This window comes from Mustela nivalis (assembly GCF_964662115.1).
Source record: "Mustela nivalis genome assembly, chromosome: 17".
Taxonomy (NCBI): domain Eukaryota; kingdom Metazoa; phylum Chordata; class Mammalia; order Carnivora; family Mustelidae; genus Mustela; species Mustela nivalis.
The window spans coordinates 44,859,825-44,876,117 of record NC_139036.1 but is presented as its reverse complement, the minus strand read 5'-3'; the positions used below and the strand labels follow the sequence as shown (position 1 = coordinate 44,876,117).

Below are 16,293 nucleotides of genomic sequence, written 5' to 3'. Positions count from 1 at the left end.
TGCCTTGTTGGCATACATGCTCACTCTCTTTCTCTCCAAAAAAGAAATCTGTAAAAACTAAGTGAACTAGGAATAGAAGAGAACTACCCTCAACGTAATAAAGGGCATCTTTGAGGGAAAACTACAGCTAAGATCATATTTAGTGGTGAAATACTGAATGCTTCTTCCCTAAGATTAAGAACAAAACAACACATCCACTCTCAATTCAGTTCAACATTGTACTGAACACTGTTCTCAGTACACTAAAGCAGAATAAGGAAATAAGAGACATCCAATTTGGAAAGGAAGAAGGAAAACTGTCTCTTGAGTCACACACATACTTTATTTCTAAGTAATCTCTACACCCAACACGGGGCTTGGACCCACAACCCTGAGATCAACAGTCACGTGCTCTAGCAACTGATTGAGCCAGGCGCCTGAGTCACACACATTATTGTTTTTGTAGAGAACCTTATGGGATCTACAACACTAAACCAAAACAAAAAACTAGCACCGATAGGATTTTAGGATGGTTACAGGATATACATTTCTATACACTAGCATCCAGCGGTTGGAAACAAATCATTTCACATGCTATAGAATGTCACCTGAGTCCCTGACACAACATTCCCAAGTTGGGCACAGAGGTCCCAAGCTGAGTCAACCTCAGACTTTTGCTTCCACCCCTCCAGTGCCACGATGAGGCTCACACCTAATATTTTCTCTTCCTATCCACACCCCGTTCTGTTCATGGAAGGGTTTAGGCAATGGGTGTCAATTCGATTGTCAAGGGAACATTTGCAAACGAGCAGAGGAAGGCACTGAGGCGAGAGGCCTGGAGAAAAGCAGCCCTGGGGGCAGATGGAGCTAGAAATGAAGAGAGACATGAAGGAAGCCAATGGAACATGGCAGTCAAGTTGGTGGAAGGGTCCAGAGACCACTGAGCTAGCTCTTAAAAGCCTGACTGTGGTAGTAAGCTCCTAGCCCGGCCATGCGGCTGATCCAAGAGGCCCAGGCCCAGGAGGAACACAGATGTCGTAAATCCCGGACACAAACAGCCTCTACATCTCTAGGAGGAGGCCAGGGCACACTGATCCTCTGGATATAATCCTGGGAGCTATTCTTCTCAGCCAGAGCCAAGGCCATCATTTCCTGCCACACTCCAGGTCAGGAGCATCTGGCTTTCCCACTGCCATGACCAATCCACCATCTACCCCCATCTACCACCCTGGGGAGCATGGGAGAATGGAACAGCCCCCCACCCCCAAATGATGAAAAAGAAGCATCTTCAGTAAAAGATACAAGCTCCAGGGAGGCAACTGGGGTGCAGAAACCTTCCCCAAGGCTATGCTCAACCTCTTCTTCAGAGAGTGAGGGAACACTGCAGTCAGCATCCCCACAGATCAAATGCCTGGGGTGAAAATTCCCCGGGTGGGTGACCCCAGGATGAGAAGCCTGGAGGAGAGGAAGGACTTCAGGGCAGGAGGGGCCAGGATTAGGGGGAGTGTCAGATCTGAAGCCTGGCCAGAGAAGAGAGAGGAGAGGGGGCCAAGGACCAGGTTCTTAGGGGTCCCCACCCAGTTACAGACGCCTCATAAGGTAGCACGTGGGGCAGGGGAGTGAAGAGTTTTTCTTCGGGTCAAATCTGCATCCAGCTCCTGGTGTTGGCAACCCTCGGTTGAGGGACCTTGGGTAAATGAACTTCTTGTCATTTTTTGTGTTGAATCGATGAGATAAAGCACAGAATGTGCCCAACCCGTTGCCTGGGCTAGCAGCCCTCAAGAAACAGCAGTGAAACCTGTTAGCATCCGTCCTCGGGGAGAAGGGTGATGCATCGGGGAGAGGGAAAGGAAAGGCCAATTCTAGCGCCTGCGGAGGGGAGCAGATGTGGAGGGCAGGGCTGGTGATGCTGGAGAGCGGAGGGAGCAAGGGGCAGGATGGGAGAGGCGGTGGTGAATGGGCTGAGATGCAGGACCGGGAGGGAGGGAGTGGGTAACTGGAGCAGTACCACCTGCCCAGGGTTCCAGAATGCCCCAGGGATGCGTCCCCCTGCAGCTCCCCGGCCCTCACCTCCTTCTCCCTGCCAGGTGCCAGTGGATTCCCCTGCTGTGGCAAGGAGTCAGTGGACATTGTGGAGACGCAGTGAGAGCCAGTCCCCCACCCTCCAAGACCACCAACCCTTACCCCCTGCCACCACTGCCAAGTTTCATATACCACCACCCCCAACCCAAGATCTCCCTCCATCTTGCTTCTTTCCAATATCTCCTCAAGGGCAGTGTTGGGGGGGAGGGGAGTCCTACCACCCCCCCTTCTGCTTCTGTGTCCAGCCTCTGACGTTAATAGGACTGAGGGGTGGTGGGGTACACTCGGGGACATGGATGGGAACTGATCCATTCTGGTTGCCTTGCTCTGAGTAGAGTGGCCCCCGAGGTGAGGGGGGACCCGAAGCCTGAGGAAGGAGAGGGAGTCGCAGGGGCTGAGCACTGAGGGGAAGGGCCGCGCTAGCAGCACATGGCCAGCAAGAGCTGAGGGGAGCCTCCACACACACCCCTGCCTTTGAGATTTGCCAGGCGGGGGTTGGGCAGCTCAGGAGGAGGGCGTCGCCCTGGGCTTCTCCCTCTGTTGGGAGCCCCCTTCTGGGCACCAGTCCTCCCTGGGGAGCTCACTGGCTCATGGGAATACTTGATCAGAAGGAAGAATCCTGGGCCTCACCTCCAGATGACTGGATCCCTCTTTGGGGTAGGGGCTCTCCAGACACCTCCCAAACTCACTAAAGATAGAGAGTGTTGCTCCAGAATTCTTGGTAGATGTAGGGACTGTGAAGGGAGTGGATGCGCTGCGGGGGGTCTTGCCAGCCTCTGCACAGGGGAGGGAATCTTGAGGGCCCCAGAGACCTCCATTCCCCCCTAAAACCACCCCACCCACCCTCCAGAAGCCTGTCATTCATTCTGCCCCCTTCTGTCATGTTTAGTGAGCTAAACCAACAACAGCCATTCGAAGAAGAAGAGGAGATGGAGGTAACCGTGGGCAGGAGTGCCTCTTCCGGGGGGAGGTGGGAGGTAAGGGGCTGAACTCCTTAAGGCCCGTCTTCTCGAAACCCTTGCCAATCCCGGGAGCCTGCACCAGGCCATGCTGGCTCCCTTGTTCCCACCTACGCTCGCCAGTGCCCCACACTGTCTCCCTGCCCCAGGTGAGTCTCTGCAAGAGGGACCAGAAGGGGAGGAAGGCTCAGGAGAGGGGTACAGAGACTTGGTCCCAGAAGGACCTCAGGGCCAGGGGCCTCTTCAGCTTCACTTGAAACTTTTCAGCTGGAGAAAGAATTGCTGGAACTGGAGCGCTCTCACAAAGTGGACCTGGACATAGAGCACGAACTAGAGCAGGAACTAGAGCGGGAACTAGAGCTGGAGACTGGGCTCGAGCCGGAGCCGGAGCCGGAGCTGGAGTCAGAGCCGGAACTGGAACTGGAGCCGGAGCCGGAGCCGGAGCCGGAACCAGAGCCAGAGCTGGAGCCGGAACTGGAACCGGAGCCAGATCCGGAGCTGGAACTGGAGCCAGAGCCGGAGCCAGAGCCTGAGCCCAGGGACCCTGAGCAGCCGGAGTCTAGGACAGAGTCCCTCCAGCCCCACACGCCGCGGTACACCAGCCTCTGGAGTGTGAGGTCTCATTCTAGCTACCTGAGTTTGCCAGAGGAGGACCAGGTGTCCACCAACCATCGCTCTATCCGCGTGCAGACCTCTAACCATCTCTTCTGGGCAGACAAACACATCCAGGCCTCAGAACGCAGCCTGCGACGGGCGATCAGCAATAACATAGGTAAGACCACTAGCTGCCAGGACCAGGAGTCTGACCTCGAGGATGCCTGTGTGTGCTGCATAAAGCAAATCGAAAACCCTAGTGCCCAGCCAGCGCCGCCCACCGCTGACTCCCAGCAGCTATCAAACCCCCCACCGCCCTCCTCCAGTCCCTCACCGGGCATCGACCTGGCTGATCTGGTCAACTTTGCCTCTTCCTTGGCCGTGGCCTCCTCCAGCAAAATGGACTTGCCCAACTTGGAGCACATGATCAAAGCTCTGCCTCAGAAGGCCGAGGCACCTTCTACAGATCCCACCCCCCAGCTGGTGATGGACCAGCCAGAGAAGGAAAATCTCACTAAGGACTTGATGGAGAAATCTCTGGAAACTGAGGAGTCACAGAAAGCTTGGAAACAGGAAGACAAGAACATCTTCCGCCCTTACCTGGATTTCAGCAAGCCGGGGATCAAGAGGGCCACCATAAAAGGAGAAGTGCAGCTTCTCCAGCAGCCGGCCAGGTCCCCTCCTCCTAAAGGAGCCGTGAAGGGGTAAGTGAGTCTGGCCCCCAGCTTCCTGCAAAGGGGGTATGCTGGGATGTGTGGGTGGGCCCACTCCTCACGCAGCTGGGTAGGGGTGAGGAAATGGAACGAGGGGCTGGGGACGGGACGGGGACGGGGTGGGCTGTGATGTCTCAAACTCAGTGACCTCATAAAGGCCGCTGGAAACAAGGTTCCGGTGGACTGAGGGGCAGAGCCAAGGCCAGGGCTGGAGGCGGCCCGGGGACCATGGAGGGTGAGCACTTCTGGGCCCAGGCAAGGATCCTGGGTTCGGCCCTGGGAAGGGCCATTTTAGCATTAGGAAGCTCAGTCCCCCAGAAGGCAGGTCGCCTCACCTTCATGGGCCATGCTCAGGCTAGCATCTGCCCCGCTGAGGACTCAATGGCCCAGGGCCCAGGATGCCTCCTTGGAGCAGAATACGAGAGGAACAGTGCTCTCCAGCACCCCTGGCTTCCTGGTGATGAATGGACACAACAGAGGGCCGGCTGCCCAACCGTGTGCCGCAGGAAGCCGCTCTCTTACCCCCCCCCACCCCTGGGCCCTCCTGGAGGAGGCGTCTGGGTTCAGCCCCCTCCCCGCCCCTGCCACTGGGGCCCAAGTGACACTCTCTCTTTTGCGTTGCAGCTCGGTGCCGGGAACCAGGAAAGGGAGTCCATTATTGCTGAAAATCCATTTTAAGGTGTCGTCCCCCACTTCCCCAGTGAAATGACTAGACAAAACCAGTAAAAGCCTCCAGTGCTGGCCCTCGGCTCAGACTTTTTGTGCAAATGCTCCCGGATTAGTGAGCTCACGTGGCTGCGGCGTCCTGATCTTGATTTCTTAGGGATGCCGCCCTCCATGGGTTCTTTTTTCTTTCAAGACTTTATTTAAATTCTAGTTGTATTAGTTTCCTGTAGTATTCGTTTCAACCCACCCCTATTTTTTAGCTGCCCCAGCCCACCTGCCCGCCCTGTCCCTGAGGGCTCTGCCAGCCCTATTTGGCCCCTCCTCACTCCCTTCCAGAACTCTCAGCCAGTGACAGAGACTCATGACCCTGTCTGAGGCTTCAGGTGTCTTTTCTTTTCTTTCTTTTTTTTTTTTTTAAGATTTTATTTATTTATTTGACGGACAAAAATCACAAGTAGGCAGAGAAGCAGGCAGAAGAGAAAGGGGGACACAGGCTCCCTGCTGAGCAGAGAGCCCGATGCAGGGCTCGATCCCAGGACCCTGGGATAATGACCTGAGCCAAAAGCAGAGGCTTTAACCCACTGAGCCACCCAGGCACTCATCTTTTCTTTTCTTTTTTCTTTTTTTTTTTTTAAAAAAAAGGTTTTCTTTATTTATTTGACAGACAGAGATCACAAGTAGGCAGAGAGGCAGACGGGGGAGGCATGGGAGCAGGTTCCCTGCTGAGCAGAGAGCCCAATGCTGGGCTCAATCCCAGAGCCCTGAGACCATGAGCCGAAGACAGAGGCTTAACCCACTGAGGCCCCGAGGCTCCCCAAGTCTTCCGGTGTGTTAGGTCATGAAGTGGGTCTTCCTCTTGGCCTGAAGCCAGGGACATGTTGAGATCATCTTTGGAGAGGGCCTCTGGGGGCTGGGCTGGCCAGGTGAGGAGGCAAGTCTGAAAGGAATCCTTCCCACTTCTGTCCACAGCAAAGGCCTGGTATGGGGAATGGACAGTGCCCAGGGCCTCAAAGGAGGGCAAGAGAGAAGCCAAAGGACGGCCCCTCCAGGGGCCACACAGCCTTGAGCTACAAGTATCTCAAAATGTAGGGGCGAGCCTGAATGTAATGGTGTACTTCCCGGTGCAACCCAGACACACTTACACACGTACACACCTACCCTCCGCTGACTCGCGCACCACGAGGGCACGCACAGACACACATTCACTCACAAGACAGTTCCACACTGGCCGTGTGCACAAGCACACCTCAACACACTTGCCTGTGCGCCAGACACGTGTCCTAAACATGCACACGCATGCACAAGCCTTCCCACGCTGAGGGAGGACAGGCCATGTGGGAGAGAGCTGGCAGCAAAGGGGGGAAGGGAATTCAGAATGGGGGGAGGGACTCGGGTGTGAAAAGGGAAGAAGGGGAAGGGAGAGCCTCCCTTGGGCCCTGTCAGCCTCCGACCCACCAGCACTAAGGCTCCAGCTGAAAACCCAGCCTTGCTGATCCTTAGAAGCCGGCCTGCCCAGGCCCTGGGAGGGTGGGATTAGGAAGGGATGAACAGCTGGGAATGGGCCAGGGCCAATGGGGTGGGGGGGCGTGGGGGGCGGAGACTGGAAAGAGGAAGGAGGAGGAGCTACGGAGGTGAGTATCTGGGGAGCGGCTGGGCTGTTGGAAGCATCATCTTGGAGTATTTTGTGAACTGTGGTTTGTAAATGTGCATGGTTTGGAAGAGGAGACCCTTCCCCGCCAGGAGACCTGGGGTAAGGTGGGAGCGGGCCACAACCGGCTGTACCGCTCCTTCCCATGCCCTCACTTCCAGACTCTAAGGCCTGCTTCTCCCTGGGCCTCTGCCAGCCTGGGTTAGCACCTGGAGTGCAGTCGCCAATTCAGATGCCTTAAGGGAAGCAGAAACTCAAGTGTAAGGCAGCAGGTCCCCACCCCCTGCCAGAAGAATCGGTCCTGTGGCGAGGGACAGAGTGCCCCGCTGCCAACAGCTGCTAAAACAAACCTAGGGGCTGCGGGTCCGGGGCACTGGACCAGCCTCGAGTCTGCGACTCTGCCTTTCAGGCAGCCGAAGGCAGAAGACCAAGAGATCCCCTACATTGGCACAGGGAACGTACAGGTAACCGGGATGGCAAAGGGTCTGCTGGGACAAGCTACTGTCCGCAGAATCCCCCTGTGGGTACAGGCTGGTGTGGGGATCCTGGGAGAAGGTCGAGCTGAGCCTGAGCCGCCACACGCCTGGTCCCAGGGCCCTCTCTCCCCTCCTAGTCTGAGCACTCAGGCAGGCCGGCCCCTTACCCCTGTCTTCTTTTGCCTCCAAGGTCCCCACAGCAGCCTCGAAGACTGCCCACACAGGACCCAGGAGGGGAGCAGGGCTGCAGGACACAGAAGGGGAGGCCTCAGCAGCCCGCTCCCCCGCTGAGCCCAAGGGAGCCAGTATCCATCAAAGGCGTAGGGGCCCGGCAGTCCTCCCAAAGACCCAGGCAGTTCAAGCGCCTTGCAGCTGCCAGCTTGGTGCGGTCAGGCTCTGGGTCTCAGCGGTAAGGGCAGGGACCAGAGACCAGGTCCAAGGTGTGGGGTTTGGGGTAAGGCCTGCCAGGCCCCGGCATCTTTCTGCAGCAGGTGCAAAGTCCTCTCCACCCTCTTCCTCCTATATCAGCTCTGCAGAGGAGAGCCTGCTGCCTCTGACAGCCCGGCTACTGGCAGGTGAGGCCCCAGGGGCTGGGAGCGGAGAAGAAGAGGGGGGTGCTCCCCGCAGAACGGCAAGGGGTGTCCTCCCCAGAGACCGGGGTTGTTGTGAGAAGTTGGTGATCATGTAACTGTCCCTCAATGCCAGTCTAACTGGCTAATCTTTACAATTCCAGGGCTCACTGATGTGTGTGTGTGTGATGGGTGGATGGACTGCACAAAAGGAAGATGAAAGAGGGCGGAAGGAAATTGGGAGAGAGGGTGGGGAAAAATAATCTGAGTTCCCTGCTCCCCCCCAGAGTCTGGAGCTGTGGGGTCTACTTTGGGGGCCCCAAAGCCACAGTACCGCTGGCGGGGGCCCCTTGAAGCAGTCATTTCACCCACCACCAGCGATCTTCAGCTCCTGCTCCCTGCCAGGTGCCGGCCGGGCTCCGTGAGCCTCGGAGCACTGAGCCCCAGAGCCGGAGTCCGAAGCCCAGCACTGCCCAGTCTACTGGTGACCTTGACCTAAATGTTCAATGTCCAGACATGAGTCTTGGACCTGAGACTTTAATGGGGACTTGACAAGGGCCAACACAGCAGCCACTGCTGTTTTTAAATGTTCTCATGCCCCCGCGGTGGGAATGACCCAAGTCGTTAGTCCCGTTGTGAGCTGGAGTGGGCGGACGTCCCGGCCCCTGCGTGCCGACCCCTGGCTGCCTGCCTCCCTCCCCACCCGCAGCATTCCAGGAGATCTTCAAACTGTTCAGCTCTGGCCCGACAGGCTCTGTGGACATGCGCAGCATGAAAGCCACCCTGCGCGATGTGGGCATCCAGCTGAGCCCACAGGAGATGTGCAAGGCCCTGCAGCAGGCAGACTTGGATGGTGGGCACCCCCCGTCCCTGGCCTTTGGTCCTCCCTCCCTTCTAGCCCTGGACAAGGTCTCCTTTGCCATAGAATCCCCAGCCCCGTCCTGTTTTAGAGTTCCCTCTTCCAAGAAGCCTGCTCTGATGAACACACCTATCCCATAGCCCTAAACCTTTCTGCTGTGTTAATCCTCGTGACTGGGGGATCCTCTAGGGCCAGGGCTATTTCTCCCCCATTCCACTTGGGTTGACATTTGCCTGGAGGTGGGACTGGATTCTCTAGTGTCTGGAAGGAGCTGCAGACACACCCCTAAAGCACATGCAGAGTGAGTCTTCTGCGGCAGTGGGGAAGGCACCGCCAGCGCCCCTTCCTCTCTCTCTTCCCAGGTGATGGAACCGTAAGCTTCAAAGACTTCCTGGGTGTCCTCACTGACAGCTACCGCCTGGCTCAGTGCTTGGGTGAGGGGCTAGGCTGGTTTGGGGTGGGAAGGGTCTGGACCAGGGGAAGCTCCTCCTCACATGCTCCCCACCCCCAACCCCGATCTCTGCCCCCAGGCCAGGTGAGGAACAGCCAGTTCTGGGACCCCCAGGGCCTGCAAACCCTGTTCTTAGAGATGCTGTTCAAGCTGATGAACCAGGGCTTCCTGCCTCACAGGGTGGTGCAGGAAGTGATGAGGTAGGCCCATGTCCCCAGCTTCAGGACCCAGGATGGGGGAGCACTTGCTGCCCCCTGCAGGGGTCCCCTCAGGGAGACGGGAGCCCTGAATGCCGGGTCAGGCCTCCTGTCCTAAGGTGGTTTCTCCACCTGTGAGATGGAGAAGACAGAGGGAGGCGGTATTTAATACGGCTGCCCCCCACTTGTCCCCTCAAGCTACTACACCAAGAAGCAGCGGGCTCTGCAGCTGAACCCCAGCTGGAAGGGCCGGTCCCGAGGGCGCAGCAGCGCTGGGCGCCCTCACATGGGCCTCACCTTCTTCTGCCAGGCCGCGCGTCTCAGTGGCCTCTCCAGCACCGAGCTGGAGCGCTCCCTGCACAGACTGCACAAAGCCGGTGCGCCCTGGGCCTGGCGGGACTGCCGGGGTGGGGGAGGGTCTACTCTCCCTCGGGGACCTGCTGTCAGGAATAAGCCTCTCCTTTTCCTCCCACCGGCTTCCTCGGCTTCCTCAGGTGTGCACAGCCCCTACTCTCAGATACCTAACTTGGCCGTGTGGACACCCCCGGAAGACGGGATGTGGCACCGAGCCCCACGCCCCAAAGTCCGACTTCCCAAGTCCTGCCACTCCAGCCGCCACAAGCTCGTGCCCACCCAGAGGTCGCTCAGCCCAGGTGAGAGCAGGGGTGGGGGGGACAGGGCAGACAGGGGAGGGGCAGGTACCGCGTGTGAGCCAACTCCCGGAAACCAGGAAGAGGCCAGGGAAGTGACCTAGGATCATGCAGGGGTTTGACCAAGGCTGGAACCAAGTCTCAGAAAAAGGGGCAGGGTACCCAGATAGGAGGCGGAGACAGGGCACAGGGTGTAGACAGGAGGACTGAGGTGGGGCTAATCCGGAGTCTCAGAAGGGGAGCAGCCGGCTTGATCCTGCCCACAACCCCTCTGCCCTCCCACAGAGTTCATGGGCCAGCCACTAGACTATCTGCGACCCTCGAAGATGACTCCCTCCCCCGCAACTCTAGTGCAGAAGCAGCCCTACTCCCCTTCGCCAGCCTGTTTGCAGAAACCTGCTATGAAAAAGTAAAGCATTTGCGGAGCAGAACAGCCTGCGTGTGGTGGGGCGGGCACAGAGCGGACACAGATCTTTTGCAAACATCTTTATTAATCTTGTATAAAAATAAGGTCCGTGGAGAGTTTCCGGAGCTGGGGATAGAGCGCGAGGTTGCACTTTATAAGTTACAGGCCAGGCTCCGGCTGAGGCTAAGTATGGCTATTAGGGAGAGAGGGGTGCTGCAAGCAGCATTTGGGGGAGGGGCTGGCGATGCTGTCCCCCCCATGCCCCTGCACCCGACCACTTGAGGTGGGACCATCGCGGAGAATGGCAGCAGCGGCAGAGGGGGCTGCCCGGCCCAGCCGAGCTAAGGACCACCTTCCTTGGGCCCCCCTGCTTGCCATCCCCCATTCCCCACTGAGTCCTTGTGCAGAAACAGCAGTTACAGCGAGAGATCCGAGGTGACCTGCAGGGGGGGTCCTGGGGGGCGCCGGCGAGCACTTCTGCGGCCTGTGTCTGAGCGGATGTAGGGCTGGTTCCGCAGATCTGGCAGGCAAGAAGAGAGACACTCACCCTTCCAAAGTCTGCCCCGGGGTTAGGACGCTAACTCCAGGCCACAAGCCTCACCCTTGTAGGGACCCCGGCTGTGTGCACGTGGGAAGGGACCTGTTCATGTTTACCAAACCCCGCTCAAACACACCCCAGCCACGTGTGGCCCCAGGGAGGGCAGCCTGACCCAGTCCCCCGAGGGCCCCCAGGGTTGTGGGCAGCTTCTGGGCTCAGAAGCCAGGCTACCCAGGTACCTGGGAGCTAGAGAGGGATCTCTTCTCCCAGGCTGGCCTCACAGAGGAGCCTGGACGTCCGCTTGCCGGTGCGGGCCGTGAAGGGCACCGTCTTGAGCACTGAGGGTTGGGAGGGAGGAGGGAGGAGAGAAAGGAACAAAGATAGGAAAAGTAGCAAGAAGCAGTGAGGCAGCCAGACCCCTAGGGTAGGGTTGGGGGGAGAACAGCATTAGAAGGACAGACAGGATAGAACAGGCCCAGCCAAAGCCTCACCTGTGATGATATCTTCAATGGCCCCATCGCGGTCACTCTCGTAGATGAGTGGCTCCTTCTGCTGCTTCCGCTTCAGCTCAGAGATGAGGTCCATCTGCTGCCGCCGGGCCTTGGGTGGTGATGAGGGAGTGGGGGTGGTCATGTAACGTGTCTAGCTGCAGCTCCAGAATCCCCTCTCCCCAGGCCACCAAACCCTAGACTATCTGCTGGCCTGGTCCCCCACAGCAGGCTGGAGCAGAAGGAAGCCATTCCTGTCTCAGGCTGCTGGGACAGGGTCTGTTCCCAGAAATGAGGGTACGGAAGAGGCCTGGGTCTTTGGGATGGGTATCCCTGCAAAGCGCCGAGCTCAGGCGCAGCTGCCTACCTTCGGTGCTGGGGCTTCCTCTTTGCTGGGGGCGTCAGCGCCTGCCTCCTGGGCTACTGCTTCCTTCTTCCACTGTTCCACCTCCTGCTCGGCTTTCTGAGGGGCCGAGGTAGGTCTCCGTGAGGGGAGTCTTATCCCGCCCCGGGGCAGAAGCATGCCCCACCCTTCACGCGGGCCAGGTGGAGAGGCCAGAAGGCCCCACAGGGGTCCCAGCCTGCCCACCAGACACACATACCTTGTAGGCCTTGATGAAGCGGCTAAAGAGGGAGAAGAACATGGAGGGGGACGTGGTCTTGGGGTTCTCTCCGAAGTACTCCACCACGGACTCGTAGGCCTCCTGTGGGGCACAGCCCGTCAGGCCCGCCAGCACCGACCCCTAGGAGCTCCGGGTGCCTTTAAGACACTGGCCGCTTCATCTCTGCTCCCCCAGGCCCCCTGCCACCTCTCCCCACTGTGGCCCTGACCCAGGCCTTCATCCCCCGCCTCCCCACCTCCAGGGCCCCGCCAGCCCTGGCCCACCTGAGCGGTCTTGCTGTCTGCCAGCAGCTTGTCCATGGTGGGCGAGTTGGCCCTCAGGAATTCCTTGAGCACTGTGCAGTCGTCCTGCCGCACAAACTCTCGCTGAGTCAACTCCAGGCCTCGCTGCAGGGAGCGCACATCCCCCAGGACGCTGTCCAAGGACACTGGGTGGGGAATGGGGCAGCACAGAAGTAGGGAATCAGAGAGGCGGCCAATGACACCCTGTGGGCCCCTCACTCCTCCTCAAACCCCCATCAGTCCCCGGGGCTGAGCCCCTCTCCCCACCCGAGGAGGGGGGACCGGCGCCCATACCTGAGCCCGCCTTGTCCAAGAAGTGCAGGTCGCTGTGGAAGCCCGTGAGCTGTGGGTACTTCTCAGCAATGACCTTCACCAGGTAGTGCAGCAGTGTCTGCTTGCGGTCAGTCGACTTCATCTCCAGCAGCTGCGTGCAGGCCTGTCGTCAGCCACAGGCCACCAGCTGCTCCCCATCCCCATCCCCCAGGCCAGGGAACCCCTCCTCGTGCCCCTCACCACATCCAGACTTTGGAGCCGGAAGCCATAGGCTGCCCCACGCTTGCTGCTGTTCATATAGTTGCCAAAGGCCAGGACAATCTGGAGAGGGGGGGAAAGGGGGATGTTCAGCAGGCGCCGGGGCTGAGGAAACCCCCTCATGTATACACTGCACAAGAAGACGTGGCAAAAAGCCAGCCCCACATGCTCAGCCCACACTGCACTCGTGCATGCACCCCTCAGGCTCATAATTCACATACTAACCTGTGCACCTGTCCTATGTGCCTGGCATACCCAATGTTTTTTCAGATCTGATTTTTAAGTAATCTCTACACCCAACATTGGGGCTCAAACCCACAACCCAACATCAAGAGTCACATGCTTGGGGTGCCTGGCTGGCTCGGTTGGAGGAGTATGTCCCTCTTGACCTTGGAGACATGAGTTCGAGCTCCACGTTCAATGTAGAAATTTCAATAAATAATTATAAATAAACTTTTTTAAAAATATATTTTATTTATTTGACAGAGATCACAAGTAGGCAGAGAGGCAGGCATAGAGAGAGGAGGAAGCAGGCTCCCTGGCAAGCAGAGAGCCCAATGCGGGGCTCGATCCCAGGACCCTGAGTTCGTGACCTGAGCCAAAGGCAGAGGCTTTAACCCACTGAGCCACCCAGGCACCCCTATAAATAAACTTTTTTTAAAAATGTCAAATACTCAACCAACTGAGCCAGCCAGGTGCCCCTCAGTGTACCCAATTTTGTCCTCTGCTATTCCTACCCGGAACTGCGCTGCTCACATCCCTTCAGTGCGTCACCATCTAACAGCCATTTCTACTAGCTCCCAGAGACTTTGCTAGACTCCACTGAGCAGGTGTGGGTGCTCTGCTAATCACACAGTGATCCCCAGAGGGGACTTGGCCCTCAGGAGGAGTCTAAGGTACGCTGCTGTAGACATGACCCCTCCCCCACCCCGCCTTAGCTCTTTCTACATGAGAATTGGGAACATAACTGTTGCATGCTAGTAGTGCAGGGCAAAGCCGGGGTCTCCCTCTCGCAGCACCCGGAACAGACAAGGAGTCGTGGGTGGGCCCCACTTCCCAGGCCCTCGAACTGGGCACTCACCTCCAGGATCTGGCGGAGCTTGTCAGAGGACTTGATGGACATTGAGGCTGCGATTATGGCATTCAGTTGCTGGGGGTGCAATGGGAGAAGCGAGATAAGTTGGGGCAGGGTGTGGGGCAAGGCCATGGGAAGTTCAAGTACTCCTAAACGCCCCCTGGGGGAGCGGAGGCTCCACCCAGAACACACCATCCACAGGCAGGGCATGTGGGGAGAACACAGGCCCTGCCAGCCCCGCCCACACCGCTCTGCCTGCCCCGCCCACACCGCCCTGCCCCGCCCAAACCGCTCTGCCTGCCCCGCCCACACCGGCATGAGCAGCTGGACAGTGTCCGGAAAGTTGCCCAGGAAGGTGAGCGTGGCCATGCGCTCCGGCAGGCGTGGGATGCGGCTGAAGCGTAGCATGAAGCGGTCCTCCTCTGACAGCTCCTCCATGGGTCGTTGTTCCTGCTCAAAGCGGGCGATCAGGCTCCGCTCGTACTCCGTGGGCAGAAAGCGGGTCAGCAGCTCCAGGAAGTCCAGGCCAAGGGCCTGTAGGTCATACCTGGTGGAAGATGGGGTAGTTATCGCCCTATACCCACCAGTTCTTGAGGACAGGACTAACCACCCCCCCCCCCCACTTTCTCGACTGAATAAATGAACTTCAGTATTTGCGATTTGCCAATAACTTCAGGGACCAAGAGGTAGCAGTTAGGTCAGTTGGGAGCTGGGAAAACACAGGTCCCTATCATACAGTAGGGACAGATGCCCAGCTATAAATGCCAGGGTCTGAATGCCCACAGCTGGGCAAGGAGGCAGGGAGGAAACGGGAATGTCTCGGTCCGGGTGTGGACTCCCATTATGGACTGTCTACCAAACTGTCTGCCGCGCCCAGTGGACTCAGTTTTCTCTACCTGAAAATAGGAACAAGGTTCCCAGCCCTACTTCCTGACCAGGGTTAGCATGAAGTTTGATGGGCTCTGCCCCACAGCTGGGACTCTTTTATGATAGCCTGATGGCCCCTGCCTAGTAGAGGGGCTGGGTTACTCATAAGCACAGGGCAGAGGTACTCACGTCTCGATGGCCTGGCAGATGCGGTCAGCCCCCAGGTTGCCCTTGCGCAAGGTGATCGCCAGGTTCTTGGCCCGGTTGGCCTCAATGAGGGTGGCCTTGCTGGGGGCCTTCTGGGCTGCCTTACCCTTGAGAGCACTGAGATCTAGGCTGGGACCTTGGGACTTAGTCTTGAACTGTTCCTCAAAGTCACTCATGTCTAGCTCCTGAAGACACAGGGAGAGGAGGTGAGGCTGGGCCAGCTGGGGTCTGCTACATTCCTGGCTGAACCAGCCATCCAGCCCTGACCACACCACCAGCAGAGAAACAAACCAGTAACCCAGCTTGACCTTGATGGGGGAGACAGGGGGAGAACAAACAGCATCGAGGAGGAAGAAGAGCACCCAACCCTGGGGACCCGCACTCCAAGCCCTTATAGCTTAAGGAAGAGCTGAACTGGCCAGGGGTAAAAAGGGGAAAGGGAAGGGCATTCCAGGCAGAAGGAACAGCATGAGCAATGGCCTGGAAGCAAGAGAACACAACCCTTCTGGAAAACTAAAAGTAGAATTAGAAGGGCTAGAGGTGCCTGGGTGGCTCCACTGGTTAAGCATCTGACTCTTTATTTTGGCTCAGGTCATGATCTCAGGGCTGTGAGACTGAGCCCCATGTTGAGCTCCTCACTGAGCCTGGAGCCTGCTTGGAACTCTCTCTCTCTCCCCCCCTGCCCCACTCCTGCACTCCACCCTGCTCTCTCTCTCTTAAAAAAAAAAAAAAATGTTGAAACCCTGGTTGCCTGTGGGAGTGGTGGGAAAGAAGCTTCAAAGGAGAAAAGAGAGGGACACCGCAGTCATTAAGCATCTGCCTTCATCTCAGGCCATGATCCCAGGGTCCTAGGATTCAGCCCCACGTCAGGTTTCATGCTTGTGGGGAAGCCTGCTTCTCCCTCTTCCCACTCCCCCTGCTTGTGTTCCTTCTCTCACTGTATCTCTTTCTGTCAAATAAATAAAATCTTAAAAAATTTAAATTAAAAAAGGAGGAAAGAGGCCAGACTGGAAGCCAGATGTGCCCTCTGTAGTGAAGGAAGGGAAAGCCTCCAGGGGAGTCAGGACACACTGCCGATCAGATGCACTAACCCTGTTTAGTTTAACCCCCATCCCTGGGCCTCCACGCCCTCCTCTATACAATGGGGTGCTGGAGATGACCAAGCACAGTCCAGGCCGAGCCCCCTCCTCCCCTGGCGCCCACACCGGAACCTAGGAAGGGTCACACTTACCTGTAGCACCTTCTCATCATTGAGCTCAGTGAACACAGTGCCCGTGATCTGGTTGGGTTTCAGTGCCACCCAGTTCAAGAGTGGCATTCTGAACTTGGTCTGTATGGGTTTCTTGGTCTTCACTCCTGGGATGGGGAGAGAGTGGTTGAGCACCGGGGAGGTGAGGTGGGGTGGCTGGTGGGACAGAGGGTCCAGAATGACCT

At 57.7% G+C, this 16,293-nt stretch overlaps 2 protein-coding genes across 9 annotated transcripts in view; one reads left to right on the top strand and one right to left on the bottom strand.

Moving 5' to 3' along the window:
• The first annotated feature begins 4,472 nt into the window (after window positions 1-4,472).
• On the top strand, window positions 4,473-10,689 carry LOC309851327 (EF-hand calcium-binding domain-containing protein 3-like). The gene is made up of 10 exons (XM_082706457.1): window positions 4,473-4,562; window positions 7,051-7,105; window positions 7,308-7,526; window positions 7,646-7,692; window positions 8,396-8,539; window positions 8,908-8,979; window positions 9,076-9,196; window positions 9,392-9,570; window positions 9,688-9,846; window positions 10,129-10,689. The coding sequence occupies exons 1-10, from the start codon at window positions 4,556-4,558 to the stop codon at window positions 10,254-10,256; spliced, it is 1,131 nt and encodes a 376-aa protein (XP_082562583.1). The 5' UTR covers window positions 4,473-4,555; the 3' UTR covers window positions 10,257-10,689.
• Window positions 10,317-16,293, bottom strand: part of FMNL1 (formin like 1) — a 24,919-nt gene continuing 18,942 nt past the window's right edge. For 4 of the 8 annotated variants that reach the window (XM_082706452.1, XM_082706449.1, XM_082706453.1 and 1 more), the window contains 12 exons: window positions 16,091-16,215; window positions 14,842-15,044; window positions 14,098-14,332; window positions 13,792-13,860; window positions 12,693-12,773; window positions 12,474-12,603; window positions 12,162-12,325; window positions 11,878-11,979; window positions 11,643-11,738; window positions 11,279-11,387; window positions 11,027-11,125; window positions 10,317-10,769 (listed from right to left, as the gene is read on the bottom strand). In XM_082706452.1, the coding sequence (XP_082562578.1) occupies window positions 11,034-11,125; window positions 11,279-11,387; window positions 11,643-11,738; window positions 11,878-11,979; window positions 12,162-12,325; window positions 12,474-12,603; window positions 12,693-12,773; window positions 13,792-13,860; window positions 14,098-14,332; window positions 14,842-15,044; window positions 16,091-16,215 (1,406 nt within the window). In that variant the 3' untranslated portion in view covers window positions 10,317-10,769; window positions 11,027-11,033. The remainder of the gene's footprint in view (window positions 10,770-11,026; window positions 11,126-11,278; window positions 11,388-11,642; window positions 11,739-11,877; window positions 11,980-12,161; window positions 12,326-12,473; window positions 12,604-12,692; window positions 12,774-13,791; window positions 13,861-14,097; window positions 14,333-14,841; window positions 15,045-16,090; window positions 16,216-16,293) is intronic. The other 4 variants (XM_082706450.1, XM_082706454.1, XM_082706451.1 and 1 more) reach the window with 1 other exon arrangement.

What these genes read in the sequence shown, in the direction of transcription:
- LOC309851327 (XM_082706457.1), top strand. An exon ending in GACAGCCCGGCTACTGGCAG is followed by an intron (nt 7,693 to 8,395) that starts GTGAGGCCCCAG and finishes CCCCACCCGCAG; the next exon opens with CATTCCAGGAGATCTTCAAA. An exon ending in GCAGCAGGCAGACTTGGATG is followed by an intron (nt 8,540 to 8,907) that starts GTGGGCACCCCC and finishes CTCTCTTCCCAG; the next exon opens with GTGATGGAACCGTAAGCTTC.